This window comes from Leptopilina boulardi, unplaced genomic scaffold (assembly GCF_019393585.1).
Source record: "Leptopilina boulardi isolate dan_hultmark-lab unplaced genomic scaffold, ZJU_Lbou_2.1 LbouV2_214, whole genome shotgun sequence".
NCBI classification, from domain to species: domain Eukaryota; kingdom Metazoa; phylum Arthropoda; class Insecta; order Hymenoptera; family Figitidae; genus Leptopilina; species Leptopilina boulardi.
The window spans coordinates 906,311-927,914 of NW_026137768.1; the positions used below are offsets into that span (position 1 = coordinate 906,311).

At 30.1% G+C, this 21,604-nt stretch overlaps 1 protein-coding gene across 4 annotated transcripts in view; it reads left to right on the forward strand.

The window, feature by feature from the left end:
- Positions 1–11,116, forward strand: part of LOC127279048 (zinc finger protein 726-like) — a 63,134-nt gene extending 52,018 nt beyond the window's left edge. For all 4 annotated transcript variants that reach the window (XM_051301154.1, XM_051301155.1, XM_051301152.1 and 1 more), the window contains 2 exons: positions 8,223–8,526; positions 10,410–11,116. In XM_051301154.1, the coding sequence (XP_051157111.1) occupies positions 8,223–8,526; positions 10,410–10,695 (590 nt within the window). In that variant the 3' untranslated portion in view covers positions 10,696–11,116. The remainder of the gene's footprint in view (positions 1–8,222; positions 8,527–10,409) is intronic.
- The last annotated feature ends 10,488 nt before the right edge of the window (positions 11,117–21,604 follow it).

Consider the following 21,604-nt stretch of genomic DNA (forward strand, 5'->3'; position numbering starts at 1 on the left):
GAAAATTTTTAAACTATAAAAATTTAACAAATAGTTTTATTTGTCGTTCAAAAAGTATTGGTCAGAGCATCAACATTGCCTAAGAAAATAGTAATTATTTTGAAAACTACAAAATTTAATATAATATCAACTATCTCAACCTGCATACATGTCTCAACCTGCATACATCTCCCCTATATTTCCTACAAGGTATTTATAGAAAAAAAAGTTTCAATTATAATATAATTTTTATTATTATTTATAAATTTATTATATTATATATACATTTTTTTATATATAATGATTATTACAGATAATTAGAACATTTTAACTTATAATTATTCTTTCTTTCATTATTCATTATTATTTATTATATATTATTATTCATAAATTTATTATTATTAATTTGTTTTTATTATTAATTATTAAATTGTTATATTTTTTTATCTGTAAACAATATAAAAATAGTTTGCTTTTTAAAAAAATTTTCAATTTGAGTTTAATTTTTAATTTAAGTTTAAAGTTTAAAACATTACAAAGTTTTTTTTAGGTTTTATTTTTTCAAAATTTTTAAATATTTTTTAATTGCTTAATACTTTTTAAAATATAATTAATAATTTTTAGTTAATTTAATTTTCTTTTTGATTATATAATTTTTTAATATTTATTAATTATCAATTAATTAAATTTTTTGAAAAAAAAACATAAATTAAAAATTTTCATTTGCAACGAAATATTTATAGAAAATACAAAAAAATATTTAGCAAAACTAATTTTTTGTAATTTCAAAGATTATAAAAAATCATCGAACATTGCCTTTATCAAAAATATTTATTTTTAAATTTTAATATTTATATTTTAAAATTTTTACTTAAAAATCTTATTTTTTTACTATCAATTCACAAAAAAATGATCTTACTCGTTATATACATTATATCAATAAGAAAATCCATTCGTCAGTAATATCTTTTATCCCAACAATCTCTGCCTTTTTGTATACAGTATACATAAGTGACAAAGAATATTTTAATCATAATTGACACAACATAATTAATTTTTCTCGGCATTTCAAGTGGCGGCGATTATGTTGGCGATAATAGAATTGATTTATCAACATTTACACAGCCAATTGTAACTATTGGTTTTAATTTATGTTTTTCTTATCATCACTTTTTCGATAGGTTTTTTCTTGGGTTTTCATTGTTGTTACCGTCAACAATTGAACTAATTGTTTTACAAGTTTATTAAATTTAAAAATTAACTTAGCTAAATTATTTTTGCTGTATTAACTAATTATGAGCTGACTTAACTAAAAAATCACTATTTATATAACATCAAACTCATTTTTTTCTGTGTATAAATAAATGATAACGTGAAAATTAGAAATATACCTATTATAATTATTAAATGATTGTGCGAAAGTCTTTAATCGCAAAAACAAATATATACACTGAAAAAACGTTGGGCGAGAAGTTCAACTTTCATGTTTAAGTGTTGCGATAAATGTACACGGAAAAGTTTTTGGTAGTTCTTCGCTATCAACAATGATGGCGCCTTGTTCCTAGGCATGAAATGTAGAGACAGCACCATTTTGGGTCTACTGCTTTCCCCTGTGGGAGCTCTAAATTCCCACAGGCGTAAAAGCTATCCTTCTGTGGGTTGCCAGCGCTCTCACAGTTGATAAATTAAAGTACTAGTACGTCAGCTCTCCCAAAAACTTTTCCGTGTAGGCTTTGCTTTCATTTTGAGCGAATTTGTATCTCTTTTTGGTCGAGAATCTTAACTTGCTGGTGAAAAATTTTGGCCCACATGTGGCGGTCAGCTTTTTACGTTTCATAAGTAGGCAAAAAATCTCTACTTGGGGGATTCGTCCGTGAACCTTTGTGTTGTTAACAAGTCTTTTGTGTTTGGTTATATTTTTCACCTTAATTATTTTATGTTTTAATGTATAAAATTTTAAAAAATCGATTTTCATTTATATTTGTGTAAAATCTTGACAATTTTGCTTTATCTTGAATTGAGGAAATAAGATTTGTCGGCTCAATTACAACCACGAAGCCCTTCAAACACGTGGAACCCAGATAACAAACGTGTCCCGCATGCCTGGCACGTTGTATGCGCTAGACCGTGTGTCTGCTGGAACGCAGCGATTTTACCAGCAAACTTTTCGGAGCTCAAGCGGGCTTGCAATGTGCCAGAGTTTACACTTACACATTATCTAGACCGAATGCCCGCTCTGGTCTGACAATCATCCAGATTTTATTGATTTTAATTTTCCAAATCAAATAAAAAATAGATAATAGGTTTAAAATAATGTATAAATTTAATGTTTACTTAAATTTATGTGATCAGTTTTTAGCGATTTTTAATAGAAAATAATATAAAAAATAAGGATAGGGGATAAATAAATGTATATAATTATAATATTCACGAATATTTTCATCTATTTTTTTTTGTTTTTTTTAATAAGATACATATGGGTGATTCTACAAACGAAGGACGAAAATGAAGAAAATATGGACACATTTTTTTCTCATTTAAGGTCTGAAAAGTACTTTAACTTCAAGTTAATGACACTAAAAAAGATATCTGAAAGTGGCCAGACAAAATATTAAAAATTACAAAAGTTATGGTTGTTTATGAACAATTTATCCAGGAAATTAAGATCGTGTATAGAAAATTCACATTAACACAAAAAATAATGGATGGATTTATACAAAATTTATTACTCGGGGGTTTTCGGGGTCGCTGATTACGAATCCCAGGTCAGTTTTTCAAAATTCAAAAAGGCGGATGCAACATGGCGGACAAATATTTAAAATCACTGGAAACTACTTACTTCAGACGAATATATTAAGTTTTTTTAAAAGTTGTCCGCCATATTGGATCCGCCATTTTGAATTTAAAAAAAAATTACCTCTGATTCGTAATCAGCGACCCCGAAAACCCCCGAGTAATTATTTTCAGACAAATATATTAATTTACTTTAACCGTCTCAATAGACTATTGAGACGGTTAATCACTTCTAAATTTTATTTATTCTAAAGAAAAATTTCTTTCTTTTAAATAATGTTTCATTCTTTTTAAGTTTCTGAAGAGGATGGCTGTGCCATTGAAACGTAAAGAATAGTGTTTTATTTAATCCTTGACTCGGAATGATCGATATCATTTTCTTATATTATTAATATAAATAATAATTCTGCATCAATGGGGTAATAAATTAATAACACAGCCCCACAAAAAAAGTGTCGTGCGCGGCAGACTAGACTAGTCATTTTTATGTATTTTTATGTATTTTGACGCGCTGAACACGAATCCGAAGTCCGTTTTGCTCCATCACGTCAGGATTTTTTTCTAACCTCCAAAAACCTGACGGATTTTGAGAGGTAGGCTATTTTTTTAAAAAATTGATGGATTTACTTCAAACTTGGTATCTAGTGGTTTTTTGGGTCGCTGATAACGAATTTGAAGTTAGATTGTCAAAATTCAAAATGGCGGCTTCAATATGGCGGACGAATTTTGTAAAAATTGATGGATTTACTTCAAACTTGGTATCTAGGGATTTTTTGGGTCGCTGATTACGAATCTAAAGTTAGATTTTCAAAATTTAAAATGGCGGCTCCAATATGGCCAATATGGCCCCAATTCCAATAGCGCATTCAACAGAAATGAAAGAAAACTATGAATATATGAAACTAGTTTTGGATAAAATTAGATACCGAGAACACAACTGGCAAATTTGTGGAGATTTCAAGATTTTAAGCATACTACTTGGACAACAATCAGTTTTTACAAAAACACCATGTTTCCTGTGTTTGTGGGACAGTAGAGATCGAGCAAATCACTACACTACTTACACACGAAACTAGGAGCAATTAAACAGTTTGTCAAAGCCTTAGATAAAAAAGGAAACTGTTTCAAATACCTGGAACAAAAGTTTCCAGAAATCTCTGATGCGAAACTAAAAGAAGGGGTTTTCGACGGACCACGTATTCGCAAATTGTTAAAAGATGAGCAATTTATCACCAAGATGAATAAAAAGGAGAAAGCCGCATGGCTTAGTTTCAAAGCATTTGTCGGAAATTTTCTGGGTAATCACAAGAGTGAAAATTGGGAGCAAATAGTTAGTGATATGATTAAAAACTTTGGTAAGTTAGGATGCTTAATGAGCATAAAGTTGCATTACTTAGACTCGCATCCGGATCAATTCCCTGAAAATTTGGGAGATTACAGTGAAGAACAAGGAGAACGATTCCATCAGGATCTTAAAGAATTTGAGCGTCGTTATCAAGGAAGATGGGATGTAAATATGATGGCCGACTACTGTTGGATGCTGAAAAGGGATATTGTACCTGGAGGCACCAATTTGAAAAGAAAACCATTACACAGATCCTTTGAGGACAAAAGAGTGCGCTACCATAAAAAGACGTGAATACCTTACTTATGTATATAAGAATTTTCATTTCTAGTTTTGAAAATCTAACTTCAGATTCGTAATCAGCGACCCAAAAAACCCCTAGATACCAAGTTTGAAGTAAATCCATCAATTTTTACAAAATTCGTCCGCCATATTGAAGCCGCCATTTTGAATTTTGAAAATATAACTTCAAATTCGTCATCAGCGACCCAAAAAAACCCCTAGATACCAAGTTTGAAGTAAATCCATCAATTTTTACAAAATTCGTCCGCCATATTGGAGCCGCCCTTTTTAATTTTGAAAATCTAACTTCAAATTCGTTATCAGCGACCCAAAAAACCCCTAGATACCAAGTTTGAAGTAAATCCATCAATTTTTAAAAATAATAGCCTACCTCTCAAAATCCGACAGGTTTTTGGAGGTTAGAAAAAAATCCTGACGTGATGGAGCAAAACGGACTTCGGATTCGTGTTCAGCGCGTCAAAATACATAGGAAATGACTTGTCTGGTCTGCCGCGCACGACACTTTTTTTGTGGGGCTGTATAATTAATAAAACTGAAATTTGAATATTCCTGCAATGATAATTGATAAATTACGTTACATTACATTTTTCTATAAAATGGACAATTTTTATTTTTTTTTCATAAAGCTCAGTTTTTTTCTTAAGAAAAATGTATATGTCAAAAAGTGGGACAAACAGATTTTAATTGTCAAATTAAGGGGGTGTCCTGAATTGGAAAGCATAAAAAAAGCTGTTTTTTGATAATTTTTTTAGAAGGGAAAAAAAATTTCAGATTAGTTAAACCTAAGGTACATTTTTATAGATGTTTGAAGAGTATAAAAAAAATTTAAACCACATGATTCTATGAACTGTTAAGGAGTTATCACCCTATTCCGAGAGCGCCTTCAAAAAGCAGTATGCAATTGGCGGGAAAGATAGCAGAAAAATTTATCGACGGATTGGATCGGTCCAACGCTTATTCTCTTCAGTATAATATTCTCTTCTAGTTGAACCTAAAACATGGTTCAAAATCTATATTTAGAAAATTTTATAACACTTTAAAGTGATTTTTTTTGTCTAAAAATTATATTTTTTTCTTCAAACTTCAATAAAAATTATTATTTCACGACTTTTTCGTGTTTTTATAGGTTCAACTAGAAACTGCATATGCAAAAATTGAAAAAAATTTTTTTTTTTTCTGGTCAGGAATTGCGTTCTGTATCTTTCCCGCCAATTGCATACTGCTTTTTGAAGGCGCTCTCGGAATAGGGTGATAACTCCTTAACAGTACATAGAATCATGTGGTTTAAATTTTTTTTACACTCTTCAAACATCTATAAAAATGTACCTTAGGTTTAACTAATCTGAGATTTTTTTTCCCTTCTAAAAAAATTATCAAAAAACAGCTTTTTTATGCTTTCTAATTCAGGACACCCCCTTAAACATTTACTTCTGCAGTGAGCCATTCATGCGCGTCGTAGGGCTGTATTGTGCTTACATTAAGTATTATGTATTACATAGTTCTTTAAAACTTTATTAATGATAATTTTTTAACGCTCTGCATTTTACAGGGTTGAGACTGTCATTATTTTAATGCCTGCATAACGCTCGTTGTTTAATTTTCGAAATAAGTTAAGTTCTAAATAAATATAGAAAAAATTGAAATTTTGAATGTTTACACTTGAAAAGACGAAAGATTGTAAATTTTTTATAAATGCATAGACCTACATAGCACAACTTCTTGCTGTGAGGTTACTGTAAGGATATCTGTAGGGTTTGTAAGGTTACCGTGTAAGCGTGCAGTAAACTTGAGGTCATCTTAAAACTTCCGCCTTACAGTAAGCTTACACAGTAAGGTCGTGGTAAGTTTACATGCACTGTTAAAAATGTTTGTAGTTTTAATATACATAAAGTACTTAAATTTAAGAAACTGGTATATTAGAGTGTAATTCATATACAAAGTATATTAAATTTTGTCACTGAAAAAAATTCAAATAAAAAAATTGCATTTTACTCAATTTATACATGTTCTTGTGTACAAAATAAGGTTTTTATTAATAAAGCAAAGTAATTTCTTTCATGTAAATACAAGTTTAAATCAATTTACATTGTAAAAATGCATATAATTTGACATTTATAGTACTTAACCTAAATGTCACATATAAGTATTAAAATTCTTGTATTTAGAATGTTTTTTTTGAAAAATTTTCCCCTTATAAAACATTATTTGGACATAAACAACACAATAGTTAAAGAATTACGCACTGTTGTTTCAATTTCAAATAAATTTTCAATATCAAGGAAATAATGACCGTTTGGTGAAATAGGCATCTACAGCCGCCATGTTGTCACTTTAAATTTAATATACATGTATCTTAGATTTCAATTGGGATCTGACATGGGGGCGGGGCCTAAAGCAATATGGCGTAAATTGGGTAACACTTTTAGTGAATTTACATGGGAATAACATGGGATGCATGTTTAAAAATCGTTTAAAAAATATTGCTTAATTTAATAAATGTATAAGTGAATTTTTTTTATACAAATTATTTTCTCAAATCCAGCGATACATGTGCAAGAAAAGTATAGTATTTTCCTTTATATTTCATGTAATTATATGAAAATTTATAAATGTATGTATTTCATTTTTCATTGTAAAAGTCTGTTAACAAGAAGTGAAAAAAAATTTATTTATCCGTTTTTACAGTGATAAATTAACTTTCCAAATGTTCACATGCACGGGTAATATGAAAGATTATATAACCTCCAAATTTAAAAATCTTAAACTTACATGGCAAAATGTAATCACTTCTTTTGAAAGGCAGAGAACATACTCTCATAGAAGGCTTTATACTGTTTATTTTTAAAGCATTTTTCCAGGCCTTTAATTGATCGACTTTTTCAAAATTATCGAACGTATATTTCACATCCACTACTCGTTGTTTTGGTTTCGGTTTATGGAAAATTACGCTTAAATTTTTCGCTACAGTACTGCCACAGCCTCTCAGAGAACACTTAATTCTGCAGGAAGATTTCTCACGCGGTAAAAATGTAGCTTCATTCATAATGATAAAATAATTAACAATGACAGCGGAACTACAATTGCAAGTGACACAAACAGTTATCCAAAACTAGTTACATTTTTCAACACCAGATGGCATGTGTATGAATGTCAGATCCCAATACCTGTAGTGCATATTCTCTTCATACGCATGTATATTAAATCTAATACAGATTTTTCTAACAGTGTGGTAAAGTTGTGGTAAGCTTACACGGTAAGGTAAAAAAAACTATTAAAAATGGTCATTGTTTTAAAATACTGGGAGTATATTAGGGATTGATAACAATTTGTGGGTTGAATGGAGAAATAATATGATAACGATAATAAAATATTACTTGGAGTTTTCGGTCACGTGGTATTTTCCTCCAAACAGAGGAAGCAGATGTGATGAAATGGTGCAAGCGTGTTGATTTTTCCTGAACTGATGAACAGGTGTCGGCAACTCTCCTTCATTTGAACACTTCGAATACATGATACGGAAAAACACATTTACTTTTAAAAACAAATATTAAATGCGAACATGACCTGATAATTCTTGTTGATCATTGGCGATTGTTTATTTACAAGTTTACATTTATAACATAGTTATTTATGTACTTTTCTTTACAAAAAAAATAATTATGAAAAACTGTGCAACCTCACAAATTATTTAACAAATATTAAAAAACGTTAAAGACGATTATTATTATTACATTTTAATTAATTATATTAATTTGATTGTATTATAATATATATAAATAATTATAATTGTATTAAATTTTAGCGGCTTACTTAAAAAACCACGGTAGAGTTCATACTGGAGAAAAACCATTCAAATGTGGTGTCTGTGGTATGCAATTTTCTCAAAGTCCACATTTGAAAAATCACGAAAGAATACATTCTGGAGAACGACCATACCAATGTGAAGTATGCGAAAAAACATTTGCAAGACATTCAACATTGTGGAATCATCGTAGAATTCATACTGGAGAAAAGCCATATCGATGTAATATTTGTGGTTCTGCTTTTAATCAAGCGACACACTTAAAAAATCATGCAAAGGTTCATACTGGAGAGAAACCACATAGGTAAGTTTTTTTTATTTTGTATTTTTTTTTAAATTTTTTTAAATTACAATAATTGTCATTAAAATTTTATTTTCATTTATTTTATTGTTATTGTGTTGTCGGGCGAAAAAATAGTACTTAAATCAAAATTTTTTCCAAGTAAATCAAGTAAAACATATAGAGTGAAGGAACCAATTTTCGAGGAAATAGTGACGATAGAAATTTATAACTCAGGAATAACACCATCAATATGGCTCATTTCATTTAATTTGTCATATTCAGCCAATAAACGAAAAAATCAAAAAATTTTAGCACTTTTTTATAGTTTTCACCATAGAAATCATATTTTTGTGTATTTTCAATATGATTTTCGTAATCAGCGCATCAAAATACATAAAAGTACGTAGTATAAAACAAAACCAGAAATATTTTTTTAAAAATTCCAAAAATTTTGAAAAAATTGTTTTCCACAGCCGGACTAGGCTTAAAATTTTTGTAAAAGGAAATAGTTTTTTTGAAAAATCTAAGAATACAAATAGTTTTAAAAACAAGATATTAACTTTTAAATTACAAAAAATATATTAAATTTTAATTTTATAATTTTTTGCATAAAATTGTTTAAAAGTTCAGTTAAAAACACACATTCCCAGAATTGTTCTATATAGAAAATAAAGAGACACGTATTTTTTTATTTTGAAATCGGTTGATAATGAATGGCGCCGCTCTGCCCATGAAGTTTCCCATGCATTTTACATGGGAAAAAGTTTTTTTTTTTATAAAAGTGATATGAAATCGCTGAAAATTAATGTTTCCCAATCGGCAAAGTATATTTCTCTCCACATTGAGAGAAGTTTAACACAACATCTGCATTTTTTGAGGGACAGATATTTTACCTCAATCATATGCAGACGCAGTACTAAAATCGAACAGCAGCAGCGCCAATTGAGTACAGATTCTGACCTAACTTGTGGGACAAACGATTTAGTACAGTATCTGTCCACCAAAAAGCGCAGCTGTGATACAATTTACACTGAAAAAAAGGTTTTGTATTAACAACCAAATATTTAGTTGGTATTTTAGCAACCAAAATTTTTTTGTTGAATCAACAAAATTTTGGTTGTCCCAATCAAACTTTAGTTTGGACAACAAAAATTCTTTTTTTCTAATTTTGGTTGTGTCAAACAAATTTTGATTCAACAAAAAAATTTTGGTTGCTTAAATACCAGCCAAACGTTTGTTTGTCAATACCAAACCCTTTTTTCAGTGTAGAACCGATGTTGCTCGAAAGGTTAGGTACACTATCTGAACGTGTGTTTAGTACGAAATCTGTGTTTAACTTTTTTCAGTGCAGAAATATCCAAACTATGGAATCCTAATAACTATTTATTGTAAAATTTATGTGTCATTCGATTTATTTTTTTCCACTTATTATTTTCTTTCTATTTTCCTTATCTACTTCTTGAGTTTACTGATACTGTTTTTTTCTGATATTGTTACCGTTATTTCTTTTCTTTTGAAAAATTTAAAAAAATTTAATTAATTATATAAAATTTTTGCTAAAAATCAGTTCGGTAATTTATTAAGGATACGATCATCTTTTTTATGGGTTTTCGGAAGACCATAAAAATTTGCTAATACTACGTCAGTTAAAATTAATTGATTGTTGTATTTATATTTAATAAAGTTATTATCATTCAACATTTTTAGAATCTGCTAAACAAAAATTTCTATATTCAGGTAGTTATTTGTTGTATATTTATTATAAAAAATAAATTAGCCTGAAGAGGACAGTAAACCAGACCATTTTCTTACCTTCGAATTTACTTCTTCACTAAATACACATTTGGAAAGAAATTTTACTTTTTATCTCATAATCTAAAATGTATATTTTTTTATTTTTTCAGGTGTGATATTTGCGAAATAGGATTTTCTGATCGCTTTGCACTTAAACGGCATCGAGCGATTCATGAAAAATATGGCCAAACAGCACGTAATCAAAATGCCAACAGCAGTAGTAATGCTCCACAAGCAAATACGAGTAATCAACAGCAACAAGCTCAACAAACACAAGGGCAACAAGTAGTTGTAGTTAATGCTACAACGCCTGTCTCTGTGAGTCAAGGTCAAGGACAAACTGTTATGCTTGACGATGTCTACAAATGTCAGGTGGCCTTTCCGGAGCCTAAGTGATTTAATTAATATTCGCCTATGTAAAATTGATGGATTTATTAAAAATTTTTAACCTTTTATATCCGATAATAAAAATTTATGGAGTTTACGGTTTTCCTATCCATGTTAAGATGATGTAGAACAAGTTAACCGATTGATGAACTCGGATTTAGTGGATATTACTGCAAAAAATGTGATCGTGCACATTGGTGAAAATAGGTGATAGTAGTTTACGATTGGTGATTTAAAGACAAAACATTATTTCTTTCGACAGATAATTATGTACGACAATGAATATTCATGGATTTGGTTTTAAGGACTGCATCGCTTCCAACATATTGACCTGTAGTGACTTAAACTCCAAACTGCCATCGAAAATTGATGGAATATTTTGTGAATTCTTACCAATGAAATAACTAATAAATTACAATTTTTCATTGGATTTTTATGAGATGTGTTTAAAAAAAATTTATTTTTCTAACAGAATTCAATTGTCAGAATTAAAGTTAATAGACTTTTCTTTTACTATGAGAACAAATAAATTCATGCAGCTAAATTTTTTTAAATGAAAACTAATTAAATAATCTTGGTTTTTTTGTTTATTCATTTCTAAACAATAACAATTTTTAATTTAACTTCAACGTTTAGAGTCGCTAAAATTAAGTTCTCTAATTCTATAAGTTGCTTGACACTCATATCGTTAGCATAAAAGCAGCCACGCGGAGAAAAAACTAAAAGAGGATAAATTTTAATTTTTTTAATGACAAGTAATAAAGTAATTGCTTCAGGAGCGTCATCAAGGTAAAAATCGTCCACCGCTCGAAAAAGCAGAAAAGCATAATATAGGTACAAGTCTTGAGTTTAATATAAAAGAAGATTCACTTTAACTTAGAGGGATTGATATATTTTTAGAATTTTTACTATTTCCCTGTGTGACAAAAAAAATTAAAAAGCATTCACAGTGACTTAGTACAAGTTATAGGTCTAGTAAAGCTGAGAAAAATGATTCCATACATAAATTCCGTCCTAGGATTACACAACTTTTTTTACTTTCTTTACAAAATTTTTAAACAAAATACGTCCTTTTTTTGAATACAATGCAGATCTTTTTCAAATCTTCTTTAATTAAATTATTTAACAAATTTTTAAGTAAAATTCTTCTCTAAATTAATTATTTTAAATAATTTTAATGATATTCTTCATTTATTCAATTACCTTATACTATTTTTCAATGAAAAATTTTTATGAAATCCACAATAATTTGTATAAACTTTCAAAAAAATGAGCAAATAAAATTAACAAAAATTGCAATTCAAAAACACTTGACATTCAATTATTTTCAAAAATTTCAATTTAAAATTTTCTAAAATTTAATTATTTCTAAAATTTTTATATAAAACTTTTTAATAATTTCAATTGTAACTTGTGAAATTGAATTATTTTAAATAATTTTTATAATAATCTTCAAAAATTCAATTATATTAAATTATTTTTCAATTAAAAACTTCTGAATTTCAATTTTTATCTATAATATTTATTAAATTCTTTAGAAACATAAGTTACCAAAAATTTCAATCAAAAATCACTTAAAGTTCAATTATTTTCAAAAATATAGATTGTAAATTTTTGAAGATTGAATTATTTTAAAAAAGTTTATGTAAAATTATTTAACAAATTATTTTCAATTTCATAATTATTGTCTGAAATTTATCAAAATCTTTTAAAATTAAATTATTATTAAATAACAAAATTTTATTGATAATATTCTTAAAGAATTAATCTGATTAAGGAATTAATTAAATGAATTTAATATGCAATAATATTAGTTATTTAAAGTAAAATATTGATTAATTAATTAAATTTAGTTAATATAAAAAAATTGATTAATACGGATTTTTTTGAGCCTGAAAGTCAATCCTAGGCCTGCAAGTTGAGACGCAATAATTTTTATATTTCACAAAATGTTAAAATATTTTCAATAAAAAAAATGTTTTGATTAAATTTAATATAAAAGAAAAATTAGGTTATCTAGTGAATGTTTAGTAACTTTCTAGTTACAACCGAAATTTTTGGAAAATTACTAGAAAGTTACTAAACATTCACTAGATTTCGTTGAAGTGTGATCGGCCAAATGTTTCTGCATGCATGAGATAGTGTGACCGAACCCTTAGAGTCTTAAAACCATGAAGTAGTATACGGAGCACTCACTCTATAGGCCGTTTCTGAAAATTCTACCCTACACGGAGAGAAAAATCCATCGTTTGTAGTATGGGAACGGCCAACGGGTAGTGACCGGGCGGAATTTGTTCCGGCACTCCATGCATTTAACATTGATTTGTTCAAACAAGTTTTAGTTCATTTTTAGCCAAGTTCTGTGCTGTGAATATATATGATTTGTTCTGCTTTTAAAAGCAACTTTTTAACCTTTTTTTTAAACCGTTCGTTCTACCACGTGCTCTCGGAGGTGTTCTTCGAAGTTTGTTCTAATCCTGATTTTTCTGAATTTTGTTCTATAAGCGAGTGTGACTTCTACCCTCGCCCATCGTAACCTTTTTGTGAAATATCCATATTTTTTGTGTCACCCTGAGGACCCATTTTATTCTGTTCCGTGTGACTTTTCATGAATTTTACTGGTTGTATCTGAGTTTGAAGTGACTCACTGTTATCGTGCTTTGACCTCTGCTGTTTATAATGATTTGTGGAACTATGTAAACATCTTTTATATATCTGCGGTGTCAACTTGCAGTGTTGTGGTCTTCGACAGTTTAATATCTTAACTGTATACCCCTTGTTCAAGGTTTAAGTATATTTAAGGTGTTTGAAACCCGGTGTGAACATTTTCCCGCCTTACAAGTACAATTGATGTTTCTCACTCAATCTGAGTTTGTGTCTCATTGTTTTACCCAGAGGGAGCTCGACTTCAGTAGTCTTACTTTAACCTTCCATTGTTTTATTTTTCTGATAGAAAGTTAGAAATTGTTATTGAGATCAATTATATATATATATCAATACTATACGCTTTGAATTCAACTCTCGCATGTATTCTTCTCATGGGAATTTATTATGATTCATGAATGAATTCAACGTATGACAAATTCATTTTCCTTGTACTCGACTTGTCCGTTTCCAAGCGAACAATATATTTGATTCAATCTCAAATTTCCTATAAGCTGGATTTACTTTGCTGTTGTCTAACCTGCATTACCAACAGTGTAGCATATAGTGTATTCTAGAACTTTTTCGTCTTCTAAGTTTATTGTTCTGACAGTTGGCTAAGCCTCAAGTCATTTAAGAAGAAGAAGAAGAAGAAGAAGAAGAAGAAGTAGTAGTATGGGAACCCTCTATGTTAATTTTGTATGAACGTTCCTGCTTAAGAGGCGTGACCTTATACTACAGTTGCATAAAATTATACCGAAAAAACATAACTTCTTGCAATCATAGTATGCTGATGTCCCATGCGTTTGTGGTGCGTCTCTAATGGGACCCTAGGAACAAGCGTTGCGTATACGTTGCATTGGTTCACATGTAGTTTAGCATTGGTGACGTCATACGTATACGTTTACGAATGCTCTTAGATTCCTATTAAGCTCTGTCACTTATGACGTCAGAGTCGATTCTAGGTGTGACGTCAGAGGCCTGGAGGGACAACGAACAGACGACACAATGTTATTCTTATGGGGAAGAAAATTAGTTTCCACTTTCATCAATTTTATTCATACTTTAAATATGGAAAACGCTTCTTGACATATAATAAAATTAAAATGTGTGTTGATAATTAATTTTGTTATATATTTGATTCAATTGCATTGCTAGATTCTCTGAATTCGTGATAAAATATAATTTTTGAGGTTAGGGGTGTTTGTTTACTAACTTGAAATCTTTTATTGCTGCAGTAATTCTCACTTAAAATATATATTTTTTAATAACATGTATACTGGATATTGTTTAATAATGTTGTTAAAATGTAAAATGTGATTAGTAAACAAACACCCATAACCTCAAAATTTATATTTTAACACGAATTCAGAAAATTTATCAATGCAATTGAATCAAATATATAACAAAATTAATTATCAACACACATTTTAATTTTATTATATGTCAACAAAAATATGAATAAAATTGATGAAAGTGGAAACAAATTTTCTTCCCCATAAGAATAACATTGTGTCGTCTGTTATTCCTCCAGGCCTCTGACGAAATATCTTGAACTCGAAATATCTCGATGAACTGACACAGCCTAATTGGAGACGCACCATCAAAGGTAAAACTTAATGATTAAACGAACTTACAAGTGTAGTTCGATCATAATTATATGAATTACTTGTTCGAAGATATAACTTATGTAGTACCGCAACTTGTTGCCAGATTTAGCTACTATTTAGAGATAGATCAATGCAAAAAACCTGTGCATCTGACTTTATCCCCTCCCTGCCAGATGGGTGGTACTGGATTGGTACTGGAAAATTGGAACTGAGGGCTCAGTACGAACTCAGTACTAATTTAGTGCATTTTGGTACTGAAATGTAACTGGGAAATTTACCTGCGAAAAGGATCGAGTTACCGTTAATACCCTCATAAAAGTGAAAAGCGACTAGCTTTTTCAATATGTTTAAACTAATACTTTATATTTATTTCAATATTATATTTGTTTTTCCCGGATTTATATTATTTTCATACATTATTATGCATATGATATGTCCTTTGGCAGCTAAATTCAAAAATGATGTCCATTTTTTTGTCAAACTAAAGGTATACGAAATAAATTATAACTTTTTTAAATGTAACTATTTTTTGATAAATTTTAGATATTCATAATCTGGAAATATTAACGAATCTCAATATATATTTTTTAAAGTTGAGTTATTAAAATTATAAATTTTTTAAGCAATAAAACTCAGGTTAAAATTTTAATCTTTCAACAAAGGACCTAGGGGTCTATTGTTCAAGGAGGGATTGCAATATAATTTCCAAACTTAACAGAAATTTTCTAGAACTATTATGTTTTTTTTGCTGTTTTACACGTATATCGTGAGAGACGGTTTGTTAATCTTATATACCTTTAAAACTATTGTTAAAGTACTTTAAAAATGTCTTCTTATGGGTTATCAGGTAGTGGTACTGAAGTGGAACTCAAGCCAAGTCCAATTCAGTACCATTCCAGTACCACTCTTTCGGTAGGGCTGTTCCTTGTCTATCTCTTCTCCATCTCCCATTTCCGTTCATTTACTTTAGACAATTATTTTTATTTGAGGGGATGGGTTAAATTAAAATTTTTTTTTTTGGGTGGGTACTTATAACTTCGAACAAGTAATTTATATAATTATGATCGAACTTCACTTGTAAGTTAGTTTAATCATTAATTATATTTCATATAACTTGTTCGAAGATATAACTTATGTAGATGTTTAGAGTTATTACGAATTCTACAATTCAAATGTCTTTTATTCAAAAATAGAAGGCAAGAACAAATATTATAATAATAAAGTAACTCATGTTAATTATAAATAAAATGAACAATAATAATTAGTTAACACAAAAAGGTTAACATTTAAAAACACTCAGTCTTGAGATAATACAGTCTTAGCAAACACTCCTTCGAAGTTCTCAATTGGTCGCTTATAAAATTTGAAAAAAGTATTTGATCTCTCTGACCAACCTGCTGCGCTTTTAATTATCTTAAGATCAATGCCGCTTACTGAAGCTTTCGAAGAAGATGCATGTCTTGTGCTATGCGCCTTGTATGCTTCGTTGATACCCGCTTCCTTCATGGCAAATTTTAACTACCTGCTTACAGTCTGTGAACCTATCTCATTATAAAGCTTCTTGAAAGATAGCAACAATCTATCTTTCTCTCCTCTGATGGATTTTGTAGCTTCCATATACGATAGAAGTGTATGAGCAACACATATGTCCTCATCGCTGAAAAACGGAAGAAAAGTCTGTGGTTGATTTACTCCGAACTTTGAAGTCTTTATTAAATTTGTAATCTGAATGTTAACTCCTCCAGGGTGTATTCTTATATCCTTAAGTTTAATTAGAGATAATGATTGAGCTCTAAAAGCTGAACCAAGTGCCAATAACATAGTAAGTTTGATTGTCAACCTTGATAATTCTAATGATTTACTCGGACTCCATTCTTTTAACTTCTTGAGCATAATGTCAACGTTCCACGTGGATTGATATTTAGAAATAGTAGGACGCAGCTTAAAGACTCCCCTTAAAAAAACGAGTTATTAAGGGACTTTCCGATGTATTAAGGCTGTTTATAAAGGCAATTACTGGTCGTAATGAATTTAACGTCCCATAATTTGCTCCTTCTGCGAATCTCTTGGTTAAACATTTCAGAATAGTTGTGTCGCTGGCAATAAAAGGATCCTGCGAATTTTCCGTACAGAAAGACCACCAATATTTTAAGACGGAATTGTATTGCTTCACTGTACCTTCAGCGATGGAAGCAAACATTATCGCTATTTTGTCATTATCCAAGTTCTTTTTCTCCGAGGCTTGTCAGAAACAACACCTGAAACCAGGATAAAACTGGATGCCAGAGGATGACACATTGACCAGCAAGGAGAAAGCAAAAAATTAGTCGAAGGTTGCCAGTTTATTAAAGTTGAAATCAACATTCTTTTAAATTCTAGAAACCAAGGGTGTCCTGACTACCAAGGGACCACTAAAACTCCAGTAGAACCTTCATCTTGAACATTCTTCAGAATTCTAGGAATCAACAAAAAAGGGGGAAATCCGTACCAGAAATCGTCCCGCCAATTTATTGTTAAGGAATTAATTGCAAAAGCATCCGGGTCTCTTTCCCAAGAACAGTATCTGGCTTATTTCTTATTTGTTCTACTGGCAAATAAATCAATAGTTGGATTTCCAAACTTTTGAACTAATTCTTGAAAGGCAAAGTTTGCTAACTCCCATTTCGTGTCCGGATTCGAAATTCTAGATCCCTTGTCTGCAGGATTCTCCTTTGACGCAACATATTTAGCAAATATCCAGATCTGTCTAGCCCTACACCATTCCCAGATCTCTCTTGTTGTTTTATTCAAATCTTGATGTTCAATACCTTCCATCTTATTAAAATAAGCCAAAGCTATGACATTATCAATACGTAAGAGTATCTGGTTATTAAAAGCTGAAGAAGCAAAACACTAAAGAGCAAAAAAGGCTGCCTTAATTTCTAAATAATTTACATGTTTACGCTTTTCTTCGAATAGCCACAATCCATTGGCTTCTTCACTACCACAAGTAGCGCCCCAGCCAGTAGTTGAAGCATCCGAGAAAATTTCCATATCGTAGTTGCTAGACCTAATCTTGTTTTTTACCGTTAGAATCTCAGAATCCCACCATTTTAAATCATCTAAAGTACCATCAGACCATTTGTGAACACGAAAGGGGCTGCCGATAAACCAAAGGGTAGCGCCTTAAACTGGTACAATTTATTCCTATACTCAAAGCGGAGATATTTCTTGTCATTTACATTGATAGGCACTAATAAATAAGCATCCTTTAAGTCTTACCTGCATAAGTAATCCCGCTTGCAAAGTAAAATAATCGCTGTACTTATATCTTCTATTTTAAAATGCTCTCTAACCAAGAAAAAATTAAAGTTTTTTAAATTTAAAATAAATCTTTTTGAGCCGTCAGGTTTATCCATGAGAAAATAAGAGGATAAAAATTGATCCTTCTGAAAAACGCAGAATTCTATAGCATCGGAATCTAATAATTTTGAAGTGTTAGATATATTTTATATAGAAATACTATATTTATCGCTGATGAAGATTTTTGAAAATTACGAAATTGAAGAATTCGACGTTATCAGCAAAGTGACATCTATTAGATGTCATTTAAACTCTCATTTAAAATTGATAATTATTTGTCGACAAATAATATCGATATAATTATCACATGAAACACCTAACTCCGAACCAAGGAGTTTAAATGACATCTAATAGATGTCACTTTGCTGATAAAGTCGAATTCTTCAGTTTCGTAATTTTTTAATAATTTTGAAATTGCAACATCTAAATTGCTGCACGGAACTGGTTTATGCGGATCTCTAAATTGAAAAACTTCTTGTCTAAGATTTAACCTATAGCCTGCGACAATCTCAAGAACGAAAAAATCTTGTGTTACTTGTTTCTAATTATTAATAAACAATTCTAATCTCGTGACAGTTGCACTTACCGTATCCTCTAATGCCGATGACTCTTCTGCTGAGGCTGCGATTGAGGATAGTATTGCTTTGCTGGATTCTAGTTCTTGTAATAAGATACCGAAGCTTTGGAGGTGCGGTGTTCTTTTATCGATTGAAATAATTGCTCCCCCGACTTACCTCCTTTCGGATCGTGGAGCTCCTCCAGTTTAAATAATTTTATGCAGGTTTGAAAGGATATTTCTGTTTTGGTTTAAGTTCTTTTGAAACTTTTTCCATCGCTTTAGATGATTCTATTAAGCCCTTTAAATTATCGCTGAAAAGTAAATTAGTGGGCTCCACTTTTTTAGAATTTTTCGTATGCGCTCTTTATATCTTCCCAAACGAAAAGTTTTTCTAGCTGTTGTTAATGATGAGCATAATTGTGAAACAAGTTTCACTGTATCTGATAGCTTTTTTAAAGCGTCTTCTCTTTCTACAGGAACTTGAGAATCGTTTAAAATCATATTTAAAAGAGACAATGACAAGGCTAAGGCGGCACCTGTCAAACCTTGATAATCTCAAAAATAATCATCATGAACTAGCGATTTCGGGTGAATATCCACTAATATTTCTTCATTTAAAATTGGAGCCTCTAAATTAATTGCACCTTTTCTGGCAATTGAAGAAATGAGTTCCTCTTTTACTTCCTTTTTCCTATTCCGTTCTTTATCCATGATTTTATTCTATTGACTACATCGTCTCTTAAAATTAATTCTTCAGGATCTTTTAAGGGATTTTCCTCTAAATAAAGTTCCTCCTCGTTCACGTCCTGATCATTATCAGCATTCTCCTCGATTTGAGACTCCAGCGCCCTCTTTTCTTGTTCATTTTCAAGCTCAACAATGTCTAAAATAAAATGAGGGATATTTATATCTTTAAGAACTTTAAAAACTTTATTTTTTATTTTATTACTCGTCTTGGACTCTGAATCCAGGATCAGGACTCTTTCTGGGCACATGGAATCAATTTTGGATTGAGACTGAGCCCGCATGGCGGAAAAACTATTTTAAGCTATTGAACCGCTTTCGTCAAATACCCTACCTTAGTAATTAAAATCTGATTCTTCCATGTCTTCAACTCTATCCAAATTGTTAATTTCCTCCAGAACAAAATTCATTTTTTCCTTTCTAATTCTTGTAATCTTCTCTGCTTTTCTTGCCTCCATCTTGATGTGGCTCGATCCAACGCCAAGAAACGGATGAACGGAAATGGGAGATGGAGAAGAGATAGACAAGGAACAGGGGATAAAGTCTGATCCACAGGTGTTTTGCATTGATCTTTCTCTAAATAGTGGCAAAATCTGGCAACAAGTTGCGGTACTACATAAGTTATATCTTCGAACAAGTTATGTGAAATATAATTTCATGATACAAACGCTTTATTTTTCTCTCCGTGTAGCTTTGCCGGATTTAATAAAAAGCATGTACATATCGACGATACTAATAACCCTTGCGGAAAGGAATTACAGGTCATGTGGTAGATTGTTATATAAGTGTTTGTGTGTAACTGTCAGTTGGTGTCTTTTTTTTGAAATGTTCTTGATACAGGTTTAATTCGAATAATTCGAAATAAAACAAGGAGGGGGTCCTGTATGTTTATTTCATAAAAATTTTGCTTTCTCATTGTGTGAAGCAAAAAATTTGCTTCCTCGTGGAGGAAGCTATAAATTTCTCCAATTCAATTGATTGATTGTGGTACCTAAATGTGTAAGTTTTAAAGAAGTTTATTTTTTACGTTTCGATAAAACTTCTGTAAAACTATCGCCGCAAAGATTCCATTAAAGGTGATTAGATAAGTTTAATTTATATGCATATAGAAAATGTAAATATAATTATTTTTTATTTTGCATAATAATTATTATTATTATTTCATTGAGTTCAGATGGTAAATAGGTGTCTCCTATTAAATATTTTATTATCCTAATCATATCTGATAAGGTAGAAATTTTCTTGACCAACGGTCAACTTTTATGTACGAAACTCGTACGATTATTATTTTCGTACATGAAACTTGCTGGAAGTTTGTCGTGCAAGATTGCAGTGCAAACATGTAGCGACCCTACTGAAAATCCCCACATAGGCTCCTATATAGGACCCACATAGGCTCCTACCCGGACAGCACCGAAACTTCCCTGAACCTAGACTGAACCTCGCTTGAATATTTTGGAAATTTAGAAGGAGCATAAATACGGAAAAATAAAAAGAAAGCAAATGAATTTAAAAAACTATTGAAAATTGCATTTTCTATGACATGGGAAAGCGTAAATAAAACAGAAATTAATAGACAATCATAAATACAGTTATATTTATTAGTAATAAATTATTATTACATTAAATTACAAATAGTGTTTAACTCTTTGGACAAGAAATATTTTCAAATAGAAATGTTGTCTCCAATGTGTGGTGAAACAAAAACTCAAATAAATGAACGATTTACTTAAAAAGAAAATTTTGTTTATTGCAAAATTTGTACTATAGACAAAAAAATGCACTTTCGTAATGATTTACTCAGAAAATTCTTTTGGATGAATTTTTTTTGTCTCAAGAAAATTATTGTTGAGAATATTTACTAGGATTTCTGCCAAAAAAATTCTGATAACTCGTTTTAATAAAATTTGCATTTAAATTTCTTTTAAAAATATCTAAAATAATTATTAGAAAATTTCAATTTTAAAAATCCCTTAAATGTTACACAATTATTATTATTTTCTTTATTGAAGAAAGGTTT